A 22,537-nucleotide genomic window follows, 5' to 3' on the forward strand; every position below is an offset into this window, starting at 1 on the left:
CGCCACTGGCTTTGTAACGTTTTCACATATCTTTTCACTCAAGTCTGTTAAATTTCCAATCCAATAAAATGTTCTCATTTTGATATCCTTTTAAAGTCCAGAAACAAAGACACCATTTCCTCAAGTCTGCACATGACTGCTTTGCCATGCTCCTAATGGGCTGTCAGATAAGGGGTAAATCACCTCACTCCCTGGGCCCCAGTTCCTTCAACTGTATAGTAGAGGCTGAGTTAGGTGGGTGGGAGGGTTGCAGGCCTGAAAAATAAGGACAAGGAGATCCGAGGCCCCATCCCACACAGTACATCAGTCTCCCATCCTCAGAGCCTGCCTCTGACCGTCCCCCAGGAGCAAAATCTAGGGAAGGGCCCTGGAGAAGGCGGCAGTGGCAGAGGAGAGACAGGTGGCTGGTTTTCATGCCTTGTCTTGTCTATTTCCCACTTGCCCCTTCCTACCGAAGACAGTGACCATGTCTTTGATCACACGCTCAGCACGTGTATGAAATTCCTACTGTTTCTTATTTTTCTTCATTCCCTGTTCCTCTCTCTTTCCTGGGCTCTATAAAAACACCTGGCAATTCTCAGGCATTTCCCAGGAAACATTTTTTTTTTCTCTACATTTGGGATTAGGTTCATCACTACTGTCTTCAAATAAAACTTCTTAAAAGGCTTCAGAGACCAAGCACCAATCATAAAACTACACAGGCTAATGTAAGTAGCAAGTATGAAGAGTTGATTCCCTAACCCTAAGGCCAACCCAGGGAGCCAGGCTTTGGTCATTTGAGGGCCTGCCTTGTAGAACAAATAGTCCTAACAAGTCTTCTCATGCAAACCCATACGAGTCATCGGGGGAAGCAAGGTGGTATTTAGAAAGCCAACAGTGTGCTTGGTTTTCTTCCTGGCTGCTCTGGGAGCTGGGAGACGGACTGCTAAGGGTTGCAATGGCATGTAACAGAAAGGAGGGCCCTGGACCATGGCCTGGCAGGGCAGCTCTTCTGCTCCTTTGTAAAGCAGCCGGCAGGAACATAGGGAGTGGGCTGCTTCCTACCATCTCCTGCACCCAGAAGTGACCTTCCTGACGATGAAGAGGTTGATCCTGTGAGAGGGAGGCCGATGGATAACTCGTGACTATTTCTTAGTAGGTGGATGGTGTTGGGAACTGAGCCTCTGATTCTCCTTGCCCGCAGAGGAGTGAGCAGGGTGAACTGGGCCTGCGTTTGGGGAGAGATCTCCATCAGTCATCAGGAGGGACTGGCTCCTACAGCACCGGGCATCCATCTGTCAGTGCACTTAATTAGCACATGATAGCAACTGTGCCCTTCTGGTCTTGAGACCAAGGGTGTATTTCATTCATGGCTCCCAAGGATCTGGCACAGAGAAGGTGTTCAGTAGACACTAACAAAGGCAACAGTGTCACGACAGGGTAGCAGAACAGGGAAGTGGGCTATAAGAGGAGGCGGCCCCTCACCCCTGGAGATCCTAATGACGAGAACTAAGCAGCCCTCCAGAGGGTCTGGAGATGCCCAGGCCAGGAGCCCAGAAGGGATTGGAAAATCTCTTAGGTTCTAGCTCTGCTTCTGGGGGAGTCATTATAAAACAAACTTCTCAGCCATTTTCTTTGTACTAGTGGAGTTCCCAAACCAAGCCTGACGTACATGAAGTCACCAACTATGGGACTGCTTTTTGAGAGACTTCCTGCCACTCGGTGGGCTCTTTGATGATCACATTTGGAGTCTTATAGATTTAGTGCAGCTAACGGGTAGAGAGTACAAGCACACCTATTTTATTGCACTTTACAGATATTTCATTTTTACAAACTGAAGGTTTGTGGCAAACCTGCATTGAGCAAGTCTACTGGCACCATTTTTCCAACAGCATTTGCTTACTTTGTGTCTGTGTCACATTTTGGTAATTCTCAGAATATTTCAAACTTTCTCATTATTTGTTATTAGGTGCTATCCATTATTTGTTATGATGATCTCTGATCAGTGATCTTTGCTTATAATTATTTGGGGGCACCATAAACTGTACTCATATAAGACAGTAAACTTAATGTGCTCTGACTGCTTTGCTTGCCAGCCACTCCCACCCACCCCCGCCACCCTGCCCATCTCTCTTCCTTTCCTTGGGCCTCCCTATTCTCTAAGACACAACAATATGGAAATTAGGCCAATTAATAACCTTACACTGGCCTCAAGTGTTCAAGTGAAAGGAAGAGTCACATGTCTCTCATCTTAAATCAAAAGCTAGATATGATTAAGCTTAGTGAGGAAGGCGTGTTGAAAGCCAAAATAGGTCAAAAGCAAGGCCTCCCTCTTGCAACAGTTAGCCAAGTTGTGAATGCCTAACCCAGAGCAAGGCCCTAACTCTCTTAAATTCTATGAAGGCTAAGAGAAGGTAGGAAGCTACAGAGGAAGAGTTTGCAGCTAGCAGAGGTTGGTTCATGAGGTTTAAGGAAAGAAGCCATAACCATAAGGAAAAAGTGCAAGGTGAAGAAGCTGCAAGTGCTGATGTAGAAGCTGTAGCAAGTTACCCAGAAGATCTAGCTAAGATCATTAATGAAGGTGTCTACACTAAACAACAGATTTTCCATGTAGAGGAAACGGCCTTATATTGGGAAGATGCTGTCATTCAGGACTTTCATAGCTAGAGAGGAGAAGTCAATGACTGGCTTCAAAGCTTCGAAGGACAGGCTGATGATGCTCTTTAGGAGCTAATACAGCCAGTGACTTCAACTTGAAGTTGAAGCCAATGTTTATTTACCACTCCAAAAATCCTAGGGCCCTTAAGAATTACGCTAAAACTACTCTGCCTGTGCCCTACACATGGAACAACAAAGCCTGGATGACAGCACATCTGTCGACAACATGGTTTACTGAATATTTAAGACCACTGTTGAGACCTACTGCTCAGAGAAAAAGATTATTTTCAAATTATTACTGCTCATTGACAATGCACCTGGTCACCCAAGAGCTCTGATGGAGAGGTACAATGAGATTAATGTTGTTTTCACGCCTGCTAGCACAGCATCCATTCTGCAGCCCATGGATCAAGGAGTAATTTCAACTTTCAAGTCTTATTATTTAGGAAATACATTTCATAAGGCTATAGCTGCCATAAATAGCAATTCTCCTGATGGATCTGGGCAAAATAACTTGAAGATCTTCTGGAAAAGATGCACCATTCTAGACACCATTAAGAACATCCATGATCCATGGTAAGAAGCCAAAATGTCAACATGAACAGGATTTTGGAAGAAGTTGATCCCAACCTTCATGGATGACTCTGAGGGGTTCAAGACTTCAGTGGAGGAAATAACTGCAGATGTGGTGCAAACAGCAAGAGAACTAGCATTAGAAGGGGAGCCTGAAGATGTGACTGAATTGCTGCAATGTCGTGATAAAACTTGAACAGATGAGGAACGGCTTCGTATGGATAAGCAAAGAAAGTGGTTTCTTGAGATGGAATCTACTTCTGGCAAAGATGTGTAAAGACTGTTGAAATGCCAATAAAGGATCTAGAATATTACATAAACTTAGTTGATAAAGCAGTGGCGGGGTTTGAGAGGATTGACTCCAATATTGAAAGAAGTTTTACTGTGGGTAAAATGCTATAAAACAGCATTGCCTGCTACAGAGAAATTGTTTGTGAAAGGAGCGTCAACCAATGTGGCCAACTTCACTGATGCCTTATTTTAAGAAACTGTCCCAGCCCCCCGCGCACCTTAGCACCCACCACCCTAATCAGTCAGCACCCATCAACACTGAGGCAAGACCCTCCACCAGCAAAAAGATTACGGTTTGCTCAGATGATAGTATTTGTTAGCAATGAAGTATTTTAAAAGTATGTACAGTTTTTTACATATAATACTATTGTACACTTAACAGACTACAGTATAGTGTAAAGGTAACTTTTATGTGCGTTGGGAAACCAAAAACTTTGTGCTACTCGCTTTATTGCAATATTCATTTTATTGCTGTGGTCTGAAACTGAACTCGCGATATCTCCTAGGTATGCCTGTGTATTAACAGATCTGTTAGAACCGGGGGGGGGGTAAAGCTGGGGTAGAGAGAAAGAACAAGCTAGATGGAGGGATATTATTATTATGTGTGTGCCTGTCAGTGTATCAGATAACACAATATCTCGAAAAGGGACCCACAACAAACGGTCTTCTTCAGGTCCTATCAGACAAGGGACAAAATCTGGTATTTGCAATGTTCCTGATATCGACAAGCCCAAGGGACAAGAAACGATATGAAAATCTTCTGGTAAAACCAGGAAACTTACAGGATTGGGCACTATGGATTTCAAATTGTAATAGGGACAGGTAAGGCTGGACTTGGGGTAGGGGGTGGTGCTTTTTAAACTGTTTATTTAAACTATACTGGATACACTGAATAGTCTCTAGACATATGCTGATTTCATTCATCTACTCAGTAAGTATTTGTTAAGAACCCTGTATACAAAAGAAGTCCACTGGGCATAAAGATGAATAAGCAAAATCTGTGCTTTCAATGCTTCCCCAGCCTGATGGAAGAAACAGACATAAACCACAGATGCAGCATGAGGCTGTATCACCTATGAGGGAGCTATCCAGGGTGCAGGACAACAGAAGAGGAACATGTAAGTCAGGCGGGTGATAGAGAAGCCTGTGCAGAGGGGAAACACCTCCTGAGGAAGGAGTACCAGCTAAGGCAGGTGAAGAAGCAGGCAGAGGGGCGGGGAGGCCATGGAAGGCACTCTAGGCAGAGGGCAAGGCAGGGGCAAAGACACAGAGGTACAGAAGTCCACAGCATGGTTGGAGACACTGCAAGTGACTCTGCGGGAGGGACCTGACCAGGAAGAGTCAGGATCTGATCTTGAAGGAAGGCAAGCAGGTTAAGTAATACCAAAAGATTTTCATTTTTTCAAATTTCACCTAGGGATGATGTGGAGGATAGATCTATAAGAGACAAGATAGAAAGCAATACTCTAGGGAAGAAAGATGAGGGCTTAAGCTAAAGAGGTGGCATAAGACAGAACAGAGGGGACAAATCTGAAATACCTTCAGGGGTGCAGAAATCACAGGACTTGGTAACCAACTGTCTGTGGGTGGGGAAGGGGGAGGGAAAGAGGGAGAGAGGAGGAGATGGGGAGGGAGAGAGAGAGGAATACATGTAGAATGAGTTTTAAAACTCTGATTTAGGTGACTGAGTAGAGACTGGCATCCTTTAGGGAAAATTTTGGAGAAGGAGGATTGTGGATAAGAGAATGAAATTGTGAGAGTCTGTAGCAGCTAACTGGAGATATCCACTATCCATAAGTGGAGAGTTCAAGAGAAAGGTCTGGGCTGGAGTTAAAACCATGGGCAGTCAAAAAAGAGCAAAGGGACCAATCCCAGGAGAAAATCCCCACACCTGAGGGGTAGGTAGAAAGGAGAACCTACAAAGGATGCTGGAAAGCAGCTAGTGGAGAAAAAAGGAAAGAGTGCGGGGTGGCGGTGGGGGGCCCCAGAAGCTGGGGAAGGGGAGTGCTTCATTCCCAGTGATGCACACTGCAGACAAAGGCTGGTTCAATTTGCCCACTAGGTGGCCCTTCAGTGACCTGGACTGGTCGTTTCAGGAAGGACTGGCAGGCAGCAGACACCAGATCACTGGAGGTTGAAGGGCTAATGGCTAGGGTGGGGTAAAACGTAGACAATGAGTATAAATGTGTCTTGCAAGAAGCTTGACTATGGAGAGGAAAGAGATAGGCTGGGGGAGATGCAGGGACAAGGAAGGTTTGATTTTTGTTTTTTTATGATGGAAAAGACTTGACCTTATCTATTTGCAGTGGGGGGAAAAGTCAGCAAGGTAGAAGATTCAGGTGATGATTTAGGAGAGAGCTGATGGCTCAGGGTTTAGGAAGAGGCGAGATGAGGGGAAAAGCAGAGGCAGTGAATAGGTTAATCTCAGACAGGAGAAGAACATCGTCCACCAAAACGGAAACTGGGGATAAGGGAAAGGCAGAAGGACTGCTGAATGGCAAAGTAGCCTGGGGCCAAGTCTGGGGACCACAGATGTGTAATGGACCAGCGTCACAGGGCAAAATGGACAGGTACTGTTGGATGAATGCAGAACTTTTTACATGTCAATTATACCTCAAAATAAAATGGCTGAAAAAAAAAAAAGGATTATCAGCTCAGTCCAAAAGTACTTGAAATGGCCACTTTTTGCCTCAAAATTGCAACAGCAATAGCTTAAACTCAAATAGTGCTTACTGTGTTCCAGGCACTAGTTTAAGGGATTTACATGTCTTAACTCATTTATCCTTAGAACCACCCTGAGAGTTAAGCACTATTATTATCCCCATTTGACAGATAAAGAAACTGAGGCACATAGCTGGTAAGGCTGGAGCTGGGGCTCAAAGCCTGCCAGTCTGGCTCCAGGCTTGGTGCTTTTAACCATTGCACCACCTCGTCTCCCAACAGGCTCACTGCTTCCACCCGTAGTCTCAGCCACCCTGCTTTATCTTCTTCATTGCATCGACATCCCCTAAAATGGTCCTGTTTGTCATCTGTTTGTTCCCCCACCCCAACTTTCAGTGTGAGCTCCTCACCAGCGGAAACCTTGTCTTGTTCACAGTATCCCCAGAATATGCGGAAACTAGATAAACATCTGCTGAATGAAGGAAGGGAACTGAAACTCAGGAGAACCAAAGGATCAGGCAGTGGTGGCCTGACGAGATGGAAGAGCAGGTGTGGTGGGAGCGTGGAAGTGACACAAGGTCAGTGCTGTGCTTGCCTGAATAAGCCAGATGCCCAGGTCCAGCAGATGTAACAGGTACACAGTAAATACTCCTGAATCCACTGCTCACTGTCTAGATGGCAAGAGTTTTATTTCTAAGAAGCTCTAATCTCCAAAGGGCTCCAAGCCCTTCCCCACGTTGGATTGTCTGCTGCCGTGGGAAGAGGGACGCCTCCAGGGAAACGGGATCTCTCCCAGGAAACCCTCTCCAGGAGTCAAAGAAACTGCACAGGGCAAAGCAAGGCAAGAGGAACAGGGGCAGTGGCCCCACCTGGCTCTGAGCCCCGGGTACTGGCCAAGGGCAGCTGCTGCCAAAAGATACAAAAGATAAATCTCCCCCAGGGTAGGGAACGGTGGGAAGAATGAGGGAGGAAAGAAAGGCAGGCAGAGAAAGAAAGAGAGAGGCAGCACACACACAATGAAAGTGAGGACCTTCATTAAAAGCACTCCCGAAACCCAGAAGGGAAAGGGCTGACAAGACATCAAAGAAGATAGCAAAGCCTCCGCACTTTCCAATTCCTCCAGAGTAAACAAGTTTCCTCTGCATAACAAACGGCCTGCCTGGGGCAGCTCCACTGGAAAGATAAACACTGCATTAAATGAAAGCTCCCTAACGTGGAAGCAAGATTCTTGTTAAAAGGAAAAGAAAACCTGCCAACCGACAGTTCCACTGTGGAGCTTCAAGGTGCCCCATTACAGAGAAAAATCCTAATGGAGTCAATAAATTCTTCTGGGTGAAGAATTTATGGAAAAAAGGAACGTGTTCCTAGCAGTTTATAGACAGTATGGAAGCAAGTGGGGCTGTAAAGGGGAAGTGACTACAGAGCTTGATAAGAAAACATTTCCCATCTCAGATCTGTAGAATTCCAAGCACTGATACTCAAAGTAGGTTTCACTTCACGGCAGTGGCACTACACCGCATTCAGAGGGCACCTGATTAATCATTTAACGTGGATCTGTCATAAAATCATGGGACTTCAGAGATCCTCTTGTCCATAGATGGGGTCATGTAGTTGAGACTCTGAACTGGAGAACTGGCTAATAGCTAATGTGTATTTAGAGTGTATTACAGGCTAGGCACGATGCTGATTTACATGCATTATCTCCCAACACCTAGCAGATAAGAATGATCCAGAGAGACTATAAAGTTTGCTGAGGATCACCCGGCTGAGAAGTGGTAGGGTTAGGATTCAAGCCCAGCTGTTCAGGTGCCAGAACCCAGACTCTCAGCTGCTTCTCTAGTCTGCTGGTCCGACACTCTCTCCATCATGCCACACTGCCTTTTCATTTCTGTGATGGTCACTTTTGTGTGCCAATTTGGCTGGGCCATGGTGCCCAGATATTTGACCAAACATTATTCTAGATATCGCGCTGAAGGTATTTTTCTCACGAGAGTAAACATTTAAATCAGTAGACTCTGAGTAAAGCATGTTACCCTCCATGATGTAGGTGGGCTTCAACCAATCAGTTGAAGGTCTTAACAGAACAAAGACTGACCTCCCTGTAAGAAGAGGGAATTGTGCCAGCAGACCACCTTTAGATTTGAACTGCAACTCTTTCCTGGACTTCCAGCCTGGAGCCTACCCTGCAGATTTTGGACTGGCCACACCTCCACAATCACATGAGCCAATTCCTTAAAATGGGGTGTGTGTGTGTGTGTGTGTGTGTGTGTGTGTGTGTGTGTGAGAGAGAGAGAGACATGAGCCAATTCCTTAAAATGGGGTGTGTGTGTGTGTGTGTATCTCCCTGAAAAATACAATTCACATCACTCCACAGGCCAGATTCTCCCTTACATGAGTTGGGGAGAGCCCCTACCACTCCCTTTACTCTGCAGAGATGCCAACATGATATATGGAGAGCATATCCAACCCATGCTTGACCTCCTTAAAGAGATATATACTCAGTGCTTTGACATCTTAAACTCTGGAGCAACTACACTGGGCCTGATAGATTTCCCTAAAATGAACCGAGATGTTTCATTTCCCTAAAATGAACATCAGTTACATTCTTCTTAGGGAGAATGGTATACAGAAGGTGCCAAATAGCTGAGATCTCACGTATATTACTGTCATTTGAAAAAATTATCACCAAAAAGGTTATAAAAGGAGAGGTGCATGTAGCTGATGGGCCCATTATCTCGACGCTCACCACCTGTTAGTCAGAAGAGCGTAGCCACGTTGGCCTCTATCTGCGGCCTCAGCCACCATCGCTCATCACCATCAGTACTCTCTTCAGCCTTCCAGCCTCACCCTCTAGGCTATATCACCTCAATTCTACCTACTTCCCCCAAACCAAGGTCATCGTTCTTCATCAAGGGGACTGTTTAGAAGTCACTCCCTGCTGAAATTTCTACTCAATCTCCATGCTCATTTTGGCACAGAGTAAGCACTGAATAAATGCTGTTGACAATGACTAAAATGACACACATCCCTTGCCACAATCACTGACCATGTTTACCAGTTTATTCAACAAGTATTTATTATGCCAGGAACAGTCCCTACCCTCCCAGAGCTTGCACTCTACTGAAGACAGGAGGACACTATGTATCTGGTAGACAGTGGGCTAAATGCTAATGTTAACAGCATCAGCCAGGAGTGAAAAGAACATAGGAACCTGGAGGAAAAAAGTGTTTAAATTTTCGGGAAGGGGAGAGGAAGAGAATGGGACAGTGGAAGCTGGAAGGCAGGCTTCCCAGAAGACAGGGTAGTGAAGGATAAGTAGAATGGCTGCCTGGGGTAAATGCAGGAACCACTGGCAGATGGAACAGCATTGACAACGGCTGGAGGGTACACGATACACTCAGGGTGCTAGGGGAGGAGTGGGGGGAGACAAGACGGAGAAAAGGATAGGAAGGGATCCCTACTGGAATCTCTACTCACCCCCAGAGAGAATCCTGCCTAGTATCACAGGAAATCATATCAACCCACCCCCACCCAGAAGACCCCTGCAGGGTCTAGAAGGGGAAGGAAGGAGTAGTTCCCACTGCAGGAGGGAATAGCCTACCTCCTACCCCTCAGAATAGTCTATATGAAATGCTATCCAGCTCTTCTCTCCGAAAGGCCAAACCATACCATCCTGATCTCTTTAGCAAATGGCTGAGAAGTTAGCTCTGATTAGGTGCTCGGAGGCTAGATCAAGCTCCACAGACAGGAGTTCCGTGATAAGAACACAGTTCAAACACTCAACCTCTAGGTAACCTCCCTATGTCCAACTCCTTTCGCTCCAGGAATAAATGGCTTCACCAGAGACAATGCCCTTTACTTTTTGATTAGAATTTCTTTGTATATGTGCATCCTGGCTGCTAGTGGTACCGTGGGTTTGAAAGCCTCTGAGGCTTAGCTATGATTCTCCACCAACAAGGGAGCAGGGCATTACCAAAGAACAGTCAATAACGTAAAGGTATCAATCTTTTCCAGCTAGCAGCTCTGAGGGCAAATCCTCCAGTTCAGAAGTGAGCAGATCAGCTTCTGTTCTCTGAGCAACATGGCCAGCTATAGGTCTGGTATAATGAAAAGTACATCTTTCTCCCACTATCGCCACCTAGTCCCCTTTTGCAGAATGAACCACAGTAACCAGTGTCTTGTGTATCATTCTGGAGATGTTCTATGCAGAGTAGGCACATATATGGTTTCATGTGCACATGTATATATACATATATATACACACACACTTTCATTTACATGTATATATTTTTCTACAGTAATTGGTAGCGTGTCATATCCACAGTTCTACACCTTGATTTTTTTTTTTAATTCAACAAAATATCTTGGAGATGACTTTTTATCAGTTCATAGAGTACACCAATTCTGTGTAATATCCCATTATTTGTAACCATAATTTATTTTAAAATCCCCTCTTGCTATTTCCGATTTTTTGCTTTTATAACAAATTCTTTGCTTACGTAACTTTATGTATGCATTATTTCATACATGTATGGGTTTACCCTTAACGTGAATTCTTTGAAGGGAATTTGAGGGTAATTTGGGGGTCAAAGCATGTGAGTTTTCAAAATTAATGATTTCCACATTTTTCTCCATAGGGGTTCTACCTTTATCACACACTATGTCAACATGTGTGTCTGGGTTTATTTCTGAGCTTTCTGTTCTGATCCATTCACGCACTTATTCATGCATCAGCACAGTTTTACCTATTATAGCTTTATAATATGTTTTTGTACCTGGAAAGCCACTCCTCTGTCATCACTCATCTCTTCCAGGATTTTTTCTATTCTTGTTTTTTCCCATATTTTAAAATAATAATAGCTAACATGTATTTGGTGTTTACCATGTGCCAAGCACCAGACTCAGCATTTGAAATGTATCTGCGCATCTAATCAACACAAAAATTCTATGAGGTAGGCACTGCTGTTATTTCTATTTTTTCCATAAGAGGAAACTAAGGCACAGAGAGGCTATGGAACTTGTCCAAAATCACACAGCCAGTGACCACTGCAGCTAGAATGTAAACCAAGAGTCTCTACTCTTCACCACTTTGCGATAATGCCTTTTGCAGTATGAGATTTCTTCTGCTATTTTCTAACTTCTTGAATTGAACGTTTAATTACTTTGATTTTCATGATTGATCATCTAAATGTAAATAATTAAGCCTTTGATTTTCCTCTGAGCACTCTTTTATCTGTATCCCATAAGTTTTGAGTATGATAGAATACCAAGGTGCCTACTTTGCTGTTAAAAATTTGTATTGTAATGTTAAATTTATAGATTAATGTAAGGAGAATTAACATTTTTATGATGTTGAGATTTCCCAACCAAGAACTTTCCAATTGTTTATGATTTTCTTCATATAAAACATATATGCTTTATTATGATTATTCATAGGCATTTTATCTTTTTAAATTGTTATTTTAGTGGATATTTTCTTCCACTGTGACTTCCAACTGGTTGTTGTTGGAATAGAAAACCATAGTTATCCATATGTATTTATTGGACCTCACCTCTTTAACTAAATTCTTTTATTTCTAATAGCTTTCAGTTTATTTTCATGGGTTTTCCACATAAAAATGTATAAACCATATTAACTTTTTGCCTAATACTCATACTTTTCCCCCCACATTTACTGTTAGATTATAGAGATGATAAAAGACATCTTTGTCTTATTCCTGACTTTTAATGAGACTTGAAGATTGGAGATACTGGAATAATGTCCACACTGAGGGTTCATAAAACTATAGAATTTAGAAATAGGAAAAAAAAACCCTACTTAGATAACTGTAATTATCTTCTTTCTAATTTGTTCTATGAAGGTGCTTTTGTATGGTAATTTTCTTTGGGGTCTGACTTGGTAGCATAAACAGCTCTACCTTTAAAATGTGTTTCCTGATATACAGTTTAAATGCTTCTTTGTTTGACAGTTTAAATATCTTTAATTTTCTGTTATAAAAGTAACACACATTCCTTAAAGAAAATTTGGAATATAGAGAGAAACAGAGAAAATCAAATGTTTTTTAAGTGAACTGATTGCCTGCACGCACGAACACACACACACACACACACACACACTCAGACACACGCACACACACAAGAGGACTCTCAGAGTTAAGGACTTGGTCCTGGTAAGATGGAGGAGGGGAGACAATTGAATTTGAATGTGGAGGAAATCGTTTTCAGAAGAAATTTATTTTTCAGAGTCCAAAAATCTAGCCAGGATAAGCTGATCCTTAGGACTGTTCACTGGGCTGAAATAACCCAAAGAAATCTTTGATTCTCTGACCAGTTCTCTCAATCTTTTTGCCTGTCTTCTCCCCACCTCTCCGGAGGAAGTCACCCAGCCGGCGAAATAGCCCCACACTCTGAATCTGTGACCCAGGAGGAAACAGGCTTCTTTTGGGGGTCGGCTCAAGATTAAAACCAGACCGCTCCCCACCTGAACATCCCCATTCCTGGGCCACCGTTCACTTCCACCGCCCCACGTTGTGTGTCTACCTGCCTGTTCATCCACACCCACGGCAGTGGCCTACCTGGGTCCCCTGAGCTGTTGCTGTTCCTCTCACTGTCCCCATCTTCCTGGCCGTCGGCATTCTGCTGCGTGTGCTGCAGGCTCAGCTTGTGGCAGACCTCGAAGGCCTGCCCCACCGTCCGGACGATTCGCATAGCTTGGCTCTGGGAAGGAGAAAGGAGAGGAGAGAAGGGAGGATGTGGAGACCCTCTATAAGGACACAAGATGGGCCGAGGTGGGAGAGGATGTGCAAGAGGCATGCAGACAGAAACCCATGAAGCCAGCAAAGGAAAGAGATGGAAAAACCTTATGTTGTTTGGATGGGCACATACAAAGAAGAATGCAAAGACATTTTCCCTTCCTGAAATACTCCAGAAAATAAGAAATTGTCACCACAGTTCTGAAACAATCAGTCAACTGAATGGACAGATAGCGAACATCCCAATTCCGGACTTAGCCCAAGTCCGCCTCCCAAGTTTGACAAAAGTGGTTGATACGCTTCAGAATTCTCTGCCAACCATTATCAAATGTTCCATGGGTTCATCACACTAACAGTAACTCAGCCATGTTTTTTTTTTTTTTCTGCTGGAAGCGGTGGGTTTCCCTGGTGTTCCTGCAGACCAAGGGTTGAGAAGCCATGGTCTAAACAGCAGAACCAGCTGAGGCCTGGAGTCCAAGTTCCCTGGAACACGACTGGCAGCCAACGGTATCTAAGGTGAGCTTCCCAGCCTTGCTCCAAAGATGTCTCTCATTGGGTCTATTCTTTGGCTACTTCCTTTTTTTCTTTTCTTTTCTTTTTTTCTTTTCTTTCTTTCTTTTTTCTTGCTATTTAACCCCTTCCTCTAACGGCCCAAGCACTGAGCTTAACCCTAGCTCCCAGTATTCCACTACTAGGACAGCAGGAGACAGGACAAAAGAGCCTGTTCCAAGAAGGAGTCTCAAGTGGCCCACATAGGCCATGAGGAAAAGCCACGTGCAAGGTTTTCAGGGCACGGTCTTCTAACTGGATAACGGATTATAATTTGCTAATCGGTCTGTTTTCACATTCTTTCAAAGACTCACTGAATGACTTCAGTGAGAGCTATGCAGAGTTTAAGAGCTCAGGCTGGGAAGGCTTAGGTCACTGCTCCTCTTCCGCCAGTGGCCCCCAAACACTGTGCCACCACAGACTGCACTGCATTTAACTGTGGCCGTCACTCTATGCCTTGAGTCTAAGATTAATCGCATCTTGGATGATCTGACGTCAGGTCAGTTGTGACTACCTAATGACACCATCAGTTCACCCCACACGTTAAGAAAACCCCAAGGTAACGTCAGCAGTCAGGTAGAGCTTCTCATCAGCAAACCGATGCAACTATAGACAAACGCAGAGTCCAATGTTTTGATAAGCCTGTAAGGCCTTGTTGAGGATGAACGTATGATTCATTTACACTATTCATAATATTGAAATTAGCTCATATTTCTCCACTACGATCTTCATGAATCCCTAAGGGCCTTGGATCCCATGTATGGAACTACCGCTCTAATTCACTCTCAGGTAGGTGTAAGTCCCCAAGTCGCTACCCTTACTATTTCCTCAAGCCTGGCATTACTTCTGTGTTCCCCCTTTTCATTTCAGGCCGCAGTATTCACGTTAAGATGAAAAGGCATCTTGGCCAATCGTCATAGGCCTACTTCAGATCTCAGTCTACTTCTATTCCTCCTGACGTTCCTCAAACCACTTCCTAGAAGTGACCGCCTTAGTGCTCAAACCTCTCTTCGCCCATGATGCGAACTCCAGGGATGTTCTTAACTGATCTCTCACCTGGAACATCCTGACGTGTCTGGATGATGAGAACTTTAAGTGAGGCAGGAAGAGATGAGTAACTTCTGTGGGATCCCCCATCACAGTGGTGCATCAGAGCCTCTGTCCTGTACATCCAACCTTAACTTCCTCCTGTTTACCGAAGGTCAGGCTTAGGCCCCTTCTCACACCACAAGTTTGTACTATCTAAGAGATAACCACTCTGTCTGCACTGGAAGTTGAGGAACAGCAGGCACCGGTCTTAAGCAAGAAGCCCCCACCTTTCTCACTCCCAAAATATATTTAAAAAGTGTCATTTATGGGCTTCCCTGGTGGCGCAGTGGTTGAGAGTCCACCTGCCAATGCAGGGGACACGGGTTCGTGCCCCAGTCCGGGAAGATCCCACATGCTGCGGAGCGGCTGGGCCCGTGAGCCATGGTCGCTGAGCCTGCGCGTCCGGAGCCTGTGGTCCACAACGGGAGAGGCCACAACGGTGAGAGGCCCACGTACCGCAGGAAAAAAAAAAAAAAAAAAGTGTCACTTAGAGGGCACAGTCCCTAACCAATCCAGGCCAAGCACATCTTTCACATCGCCTTTGGCAATCAAGCTGTGCTCTGAGAAGGAGGCTGAGCCAGGAAGCTCAACCCTCAGGTGAAAAAGAAGATTCTGTTCCACTCAAAAGTGTTCTTCCCCCAGGCCTCCTTAGATCTGTTGTTACTTATTCTCTTTATGAGAATAAGAGCAGATTGCCTGTGCTTAATCTTTCACAGCAAAGCTTACTACCAGTTTACCAAATCTTAGAGATGCTATATTCTACCTACCAAATATAGCCAGTGTCCATTACACAGAGCCTTTCCCCTTTCCCTTCTTCTGATTTTCGGAAATTTTGCTCTCTTACACATCTTTACAAGAGGCAGAAAAGGACAAATTTGGGAGGTCTAGAAATAAAATATGGTAAGTCTAAATGATATGTAGAGATTCCATATTTAATTCCATTACTTCCTTATCTTCCATAAATTAACCCAGATAAATCATACTGCACAAGTATCTGCAAAGGCTGAGTTAGTCTTTTCCCAATTGTATTATTACCAGAGTGCAGACCCAGTTTCCCTCTTAAAAATATATACTCACGGGCTTCCCTGGTGGCGCAGTGGTTGAGAGTCTGCCTGCCAATGCAGGGGACACGGGTTCGAGCTCTGGTCTGGGAAGATCCCACATGCCGCGGAGCAACTAAGCCCGTGAGCCACAACTACTGAGCCTGCGCGTCTGGAGCCTGTGCTCCGTAATGGGAGAGGCCGTGACAGTGAGAGGGCCGCGCACCGCGATGAAGAGTGGCCCCCGCTCTCCACAACTGGAGAAAGCCCTCGCACAGAAACGAAGACCCAACACAGCCAAAAATAAATACATAAATTTATAAAAAATATATACTCACACAGAAAATTCCAAATTTACTACCACATGCGTTGCTACCAAATCTCAGGTTCTCCTAAGGAGGACATGTTACAAATCCCCCCAACTCTGTAAGTCACAGATACCCCCCTTAACTAACTTTTAATATTAAAAAATGAAAGGGACTCAAGTGTCCCTGAGTCTAAGGAATTAACAGCGGAAAGGACAGGATCTCTAAACTTCTCTCTGGAAGGAAACGCTCCGATTGAAGTATGAGGATGTAGCTGGCGGGAAATGACTTTTCAGAGGACCTGCATTTCTCATGCATCACACACTGACAGTGGATGATGGGATACACTCAGGACTGAGCCTCTGCAGAACCTGGAACCCAGCTCAAACCTCTATTCTGCCACCTTCATCAAGGACAAATGCAAGACACACACCCACCGGTTTCAACCAACTATGTACAAGCCCAAAACGGTCGTAAGGAAGTGGCTGGTCTTAATGCTTAATATTTGTGCTCTCCGTGTGTCATTTTCACATTTTAGTACATTTACTAGGACAAGCAATTGACCCTCACCTCTATCTGATTCCCCTGAAAAAGCAGAAAATGCAGACTTAGGGTACACTGGTCCTGACTTCCCGATGTTAGAAATGACTCCCACCTCCCTGGTCTCCCATTTCCTTCCTAGCCCCCTCTACCAGAGCTGCTCTGCAGAACATCTCTGTAACTTCAATGGAAAAGTGAATCACTGATGTTTATAGCCTCTCCTCCGCCACATAGAGGAATAAATACATGGCTAACATATATGAGAGCACCTCCCACAGTGCTTGGCATGTACCAAGTGCTCAAGAAATGTTTTATTCTGAGTATGGAATTCACTGCACCAAAGGGGAATTAAGACATAAACAGTAGTTCAGGAAAGGCTAGGCTTACTTTATCAATAACAGAAACGTGAAGACATGAAGGGAACTGTCTCTTATGTAGGTATGTTAGCATCAAAAGGGCTAAAGCCATCATCTCTCTGTCCCCATAGCAACAGAGAGGAACTGGGCCAAATCATCTTTGGTCTGAGCTTGTATAAAGGTTTCTGCTGTGAGGAAACTGTTGAGTAAGAGTTCTAGATTGGCACATTCAGTGCTAAGTGATTTCATTTTTATTTATCCTTCACTCTTGTTTAATGTGAAGGCTGTATTTCCATTCACAGTAAAAGGACACAGTAGCATGTTTTATGAAGAGCTCTCCGCACTTGAAAACAATCAAGCTACCCTATCTGCTTTACAGAATGATTATATACATGTAAAAGAACAGCCCTTCCCACTCACCACTCTAGCAGTTAGAAGGGGCTGGGTGGCTCCTAATTCTCTCACAAATGGCTATGTGAATTCAGAGGGCCCTTGACCTTTTAGGCTCCCCTTCCTTGACCAGGAAAAAGTCTACTTTTAGAAGATTCTATATAAGGACCTCGTTGGGGAATATTACTTGAAGGTGGCTAGGAGGGCCAGCCTGCACCTGGCAGGGGTTGTCACTCCCCTCACTGGTGCCACCTTCTCCCTGCATGGTCATGCTGGCCCCTGCCTGCCAGGCCTACCCCACGTGGTAACTGGGCCTTCCGGCCTTCTCAGCAAGAAGGCTGCACCTTGGAATGCAGGAATCACACATGCTGGAACTTATTTTAATAAACCATAACTAACTCAAGAGGGAGAAGCTTTAAGAAGAACCCATTCCATCGGGCCCCACGGGTCATCACGAAGCAGGTGCTCATACCTCCTGACCTTTGCAAATCAAACTGGGGCTTTAAAGTTGTGAAGATAGCCAGGTATGAAGCAGAGCAAATAATTAGCATGTTGGGAAGGCAGCCTTTTCCAGTTCCGGGATATGGGCATTCTCTGGAATTTACTAGGTTTTTTATTTTTATTATTTATCTATCTATCTATCTATCTATTTACTTATTTATGGCTGCGTTGGGTCTTCGTTGCCGCGTGCGGGCTTTCTCCAGTTGCGGCGAGCAGGGGAGTCATCAGATAAGTAAGGAAAGTGAATAGAAGAAGCTCAAAATGCAAGGTGTATGTGATGATGAAGAAGGTGACGATGACAATGACCGAGAATGAAGAGAAGACTGGGGGCACACTTCTTACAAGTAAGTGTCTTTCTTAGTCTACTTAGCCTCCCCTAGTGCAAACTTAGCTTTCTACTCCAGTGTACATCCCCCTCCTCCGCCACCCTGTATCTCCTGGGAACTTGAGATTTATCTGCCAAGTGCTTCTGAATTCTAAGGAACTGCAGCCCAGTAAGTCAGTTCTAGGACAACTCACAGGTTTGTAATTCTTTTCATCTACCACAGCAAGAAAGTACACTGCCCCTCTATTGACCTTAACCAGCACAGAATCTCAACAAAAATAGAGCTGAAGGTCACGTTTCTTTAATGTGTTTTTTGAACCTTAGTAAAAGATTTAAGCTTATATCTACCAAATGATCTCAATCTATAGAATCTGCAATGCTGAAGCAAGAAAATATATCTGGAATTCTACATAGAGGAAGATCCAACAAACTAAGCCTCTGAAATGGGAGATGGATTAGGTTTCTGTCTAACAGGTTCTTTAATGGCCTTGATCATATAATTTGATCAAGGCAATGCTTTGGACACTAGAATATTGCTACTATGGGGAAAGTTCAGTTTCAAAGTGGGTATGACTTTCAACACTGACAGGAGATAGTGGACCTTACAGTTTCCAATGGACTGCTGGGTTTTCCCTTGTACTCTTGCTAGTTCATGAACCACAGTACCATAGAGAAAAGAAGGTCAAGTTATAACCTTAATACTGTCAGTAACCAGCTAGGTGACCATGGGCAAGTTAATTCACTTTTCCAGGTACTGATTTCCTCTCCATTAACAGAGAGGTTTGGACTAGATCAGTTCTGAGACTTAGGATTTCTGTATTTTTGACTTCCCAACCCAACCCCACCTCAACATTTAAGATACAAAAAAAGAGGCTGCTTCCCTAAATTTAGGACCTATCTCTCCTCCATTTCTTGAGCTTGGCCAGGAAAGTGACTTATTCTTTAGCACATGACTGACATCATCATTCAAAATCCATCGCAAACTCTTAAGGGCAGCTAAACTTCTCCACTGTGGCCCCTAATCTGATGGTGACAGCATTATGGAGGAAATGATTTCTCCTAACCCAAACCAACTGAGCTGTGATTGCAGGCAGAACAATTTCATGAAGATAGTGGGGGAGATTCCTGTGGCTCCTGTTAGTCACCAACACTTCACGCACTGATGCGCTAATAAGTACAGTCATACTTAATCAGGGCAGACAGCCACATCCTCCAGGGGCTGGGAGAAAATGACAGGAGCGGGACAGCTACTCCACTGGAGAGGTCAAGAGACCACACAGAGGCTTCACAGGAGTCAAAAGGCCTTGCAAACGAATACTGTCATTATATCCCCTAAGGAGGAGAAACAGGAAAGCCGTGTTATTAGGAAATGTCTCCAATGCTCTGGGCAAGGAAAAGACCCTCTCCTACCCTTCCTTTCTGGCACTAGTCTGAATAGTGCTGGGATCTCCCCACCACAACCCTGGCGATCCTTCCCAGTCACACAAAACTTGTTTCCTGAAGACCATCTCACTCCACATACAAAAAAACAGCATCCCCGAGATGCCTTTCGTCTTATTTGGTGGCTGGAGAAACTCAAATCCAGAGAGGCTCATGTATCTCTTATGAACTTTGTGTAACAGAGTTAAGTGGCCAAAGCTCTGGACTAGGAAGCAGGAAGCTACGTTTTTATCTCAGTGGCAATGTTGACTCACTGTGCGACCAATGGTAACTTTCATCCCTGGGTCCTTTCTTTCTCCCACTGTAAAATAGAGTCAATATTGACCAAACAAAGATACTAAGAGAAAAAAAGGAAAATCTATGTCAAAGAGACTTGGGCCGTTCAGAGTTAAGGAGCTCTTCATACCCCAGTAACAATTACAGTAGAATCTGGTTACAAGCAGGTCTTGGAGAACAAAGCTACTCCTCAGTTATGCAACTTCCTGATGAAGATAATATAATGCAGTGGTCAAAAAGATGAGCTCCAGAGTCAGACTTTCTGGGTTCATTTCTGACTCCACCACTCATTATGAATTATGTCCCTTCAGTCTCCATTTTCCCATCCATAAGATGAAGAGCATGACAGTACCTACACCTCACAGGGCTGCTGAGGGAATGAAGGAAGATAATTCATATGAAGAGTCTAGAACAGTCACGAGCACATAGCAAGTAACCAAAACTGATTGGATATCATTTGACTTAATATAAGGCTAAAACTTGGAAAATCTAGACTAACAGATGAATAGCTGGTAGTATGTTATCTTCCTGCAATATTCTGCTATCTAACTTCTGATGAAAGCCCAACTGAAAAAAAATCAGCTCAAGATTAAAGTTCCCAAGATGAGAACCACATTGGCTATACAGGTAACTAAAGGAAGATCCATAGGTATAGCATAACAACGGTGCTGGGAGCGAGGCACAGGGAGGTCCTCTACCAGGCAAGCTGAGACACCTGACCCATGTTCTCTCCCAACAGAAGAGACAATCCTGTTCCCCATGGTGAACTGTAAGGTAAGGATGACCCACATGAGAAGCCTGTCATGGGAAATGTGCCATGAGTACCCACTCGGGACATGATGTGACGTGAACAGCAATAACCAAGCCTTGACCTAGCAAGGAGCTCATACAAGGTTTTTCTATGCTATAATCAACACGAGGGCTCTGGAGAACACCCAGGTCCGCTGGCTTCCAGTCAAGAGACCACCATACTGACCTCCAGCAACCCAGAAACATCCCTGCAAGACACTTATACTCAGAGTATTTAGTCCTTTCCCCCTCGCCTCTTAAGTATTCCTATCATGTGCCAATTAAAACTCCTTCCCAAGCTAACTATTACCTCTGCAAACCAGAAGGACTTTAAAAGAAAGGAAATCACCAGATCTGGAGACTAACCAGGATAAGCGTGCAAAACCTTGCAGACGTGTTCCCCACCCCTCCCCAACTGTGCTTCCTTTGCTGAACGATTAATTCACTTCTCTTTCCTGGCTTGGCAACTAGCCCTTCCACCTATAGTTCAGCGGCAATGGGGCTCACAGCCCAGGCTGTCTGGAAACAATTCCTTCAGCTGCATGGCTACAGGCCAGCAAAGGGCCTGAGAACCAGTTACAGTCTCAGTAGGTGAGGGTAAAAGGGATATAGAAAATAAAAGAGCCAGAGATCAGGATTAGCCCTGAGAGCTATGAAACATGGAAAACACTGATATGATAGGGAACCAGATGACTACTCCTTTGTCATTGGGTAATAAGAACTTAATTCTGTCCTTCGCTTCAAGATCAAAGTTCCAATGGGCATTGTTCTTAGACTCAGGTTTTGGCGGAAGAACTGGACGACCCCACTGAGTTTGCATTGCCACACTAGATTGGATGGCAAAGCAAATATAACCATCTCCTTTACCTAGGTTTCCTGCTCAAAATCCTTTCGTTCTGCATGTCTCCCTGATTCTAGCCAATGCCTATTCATGGGACCTTGGGCAAGTCACTTAATCTCTCTGAGCCTCAACTTAACTTTACTTATCCGTAAAACTGGGCATGAAAATTACCTGTCTTAACTTCTTCATGTAGGTTTTTGCAAGGATCAAGTAAGATTAAATATTAAAGCACTCTGTAAATTAAAATGTGCCATTTGTAACTTTAATAAATTCCAAGGTCCACAGGGTCCAGTCTCTGGACAAAACTAAAGTCAGATGTAAAGTAGAACACTCAAAATGAATTAAAGGGAATCCTAGTCTTCAGTTGTATCTGTCAAAGACCATTACAGACGATCCAATTCATAAGTCTCAGGAACGCTTTGTATTTCCTTTCCTCTCCTCCCTAGATCCACTACACCTCAAAAGCCACACAAGTGTTTTTCACTCTTCCAAGCCCTGAATTCTCATCTCCAGCCCCTCTGGTTTTTCTTTCTCTCCCTCTCCTTCCTACTCTTTCTATCAGTTCTTTAATATGCAGCTCAACTTCACCCCACTTTTCACTTTTTTCCTCTCAACTGTACTATTATCTAAAAGTGAAATCGGGCAACTTGCCCCTTTTTCCTTCTACCTTTCCAGTTCTAGCTCTTTCCATCCAATTCCATGATTTGCATTAAAAAGCTTGGGAATAGGTGGGTAAGGGCACAAATCTCCTTAGAGGAAGAGGCTAAATCAGCAAAGTATAATTCTCTTAATGGAGCTAGGGTGGGGAACAGGACATATATAATAGTAAATCTTGACCCTGTCACGTTTTTATTCTTATTACCCCCACTTGGCAAGGTACCTACAAATCTATTAAAGCATAAGATGCATTAAGATATCACATAGCATCAAAGAAGGGACAAGCAGGAGAGAATTTGGGAGGAGTCCTCATAGAAAGCCAGGGTTAGTGGTTTATGTCTAGAGTGGTTGGGACCTTACCATTGCACACCTGTAAGGGACCTTTCAGACACAAATAGTGTTTTCCAAAGTCACCTCTATAGTAAAGTAGTTCCCAGGATATTAACAATTATACATGGAAAAAATATGATTCCATGGCCAATTCAGTTTGAGAAATGCTGCGTTAAAGGGATTTCTCTGACTTTA

General features: G+C 44.2%; 1 protein-coding gene across 3 annotated transcripts in view; it reads right to left on the reverse strand.

Annotated features, from left to right (window-relative positions):
* Positions 1 to 22,537, reverse strand: part of LOC111170409 (carboxyl-terminal PDZ ligand of neuronal nitric oxide synthase protein) — a 307,338-nt gene that overhangs the window by 30,102 nt on the left and 254,699 nt on the right. For all 3 annotated transcript variants that reach the window (XM_022565535.3, XM_022565546.3, XM_022565536.3), the window contains exon 6: positions 12,738 to 12,879. In XM_022565535.3, the coding sequence (XP_022421243.1) occupies positions 12,738 to 12,879 (142 nt within the window). The remainder of the gene's footprint in view (positions 1 to 12,737; positions 12,880 to 22,537) is intronic.

Source organism: Delphinapterus leucas, chromosome 1 (genome assembly GCF_059928025.1).
Source record: "Delphinapterus leucas isolate spDelLeu-1000000601 "Yukka" chromosome 1, BTC_Dleu_Yukka2, whole genome shotgun sequence".
Lineage (NCBI taxonomy): Eukaryota > Metazoa > Chordata > Mammalia > Artiodactyla > Monodontidae > Delphinapterus > Delphinapterus leucas.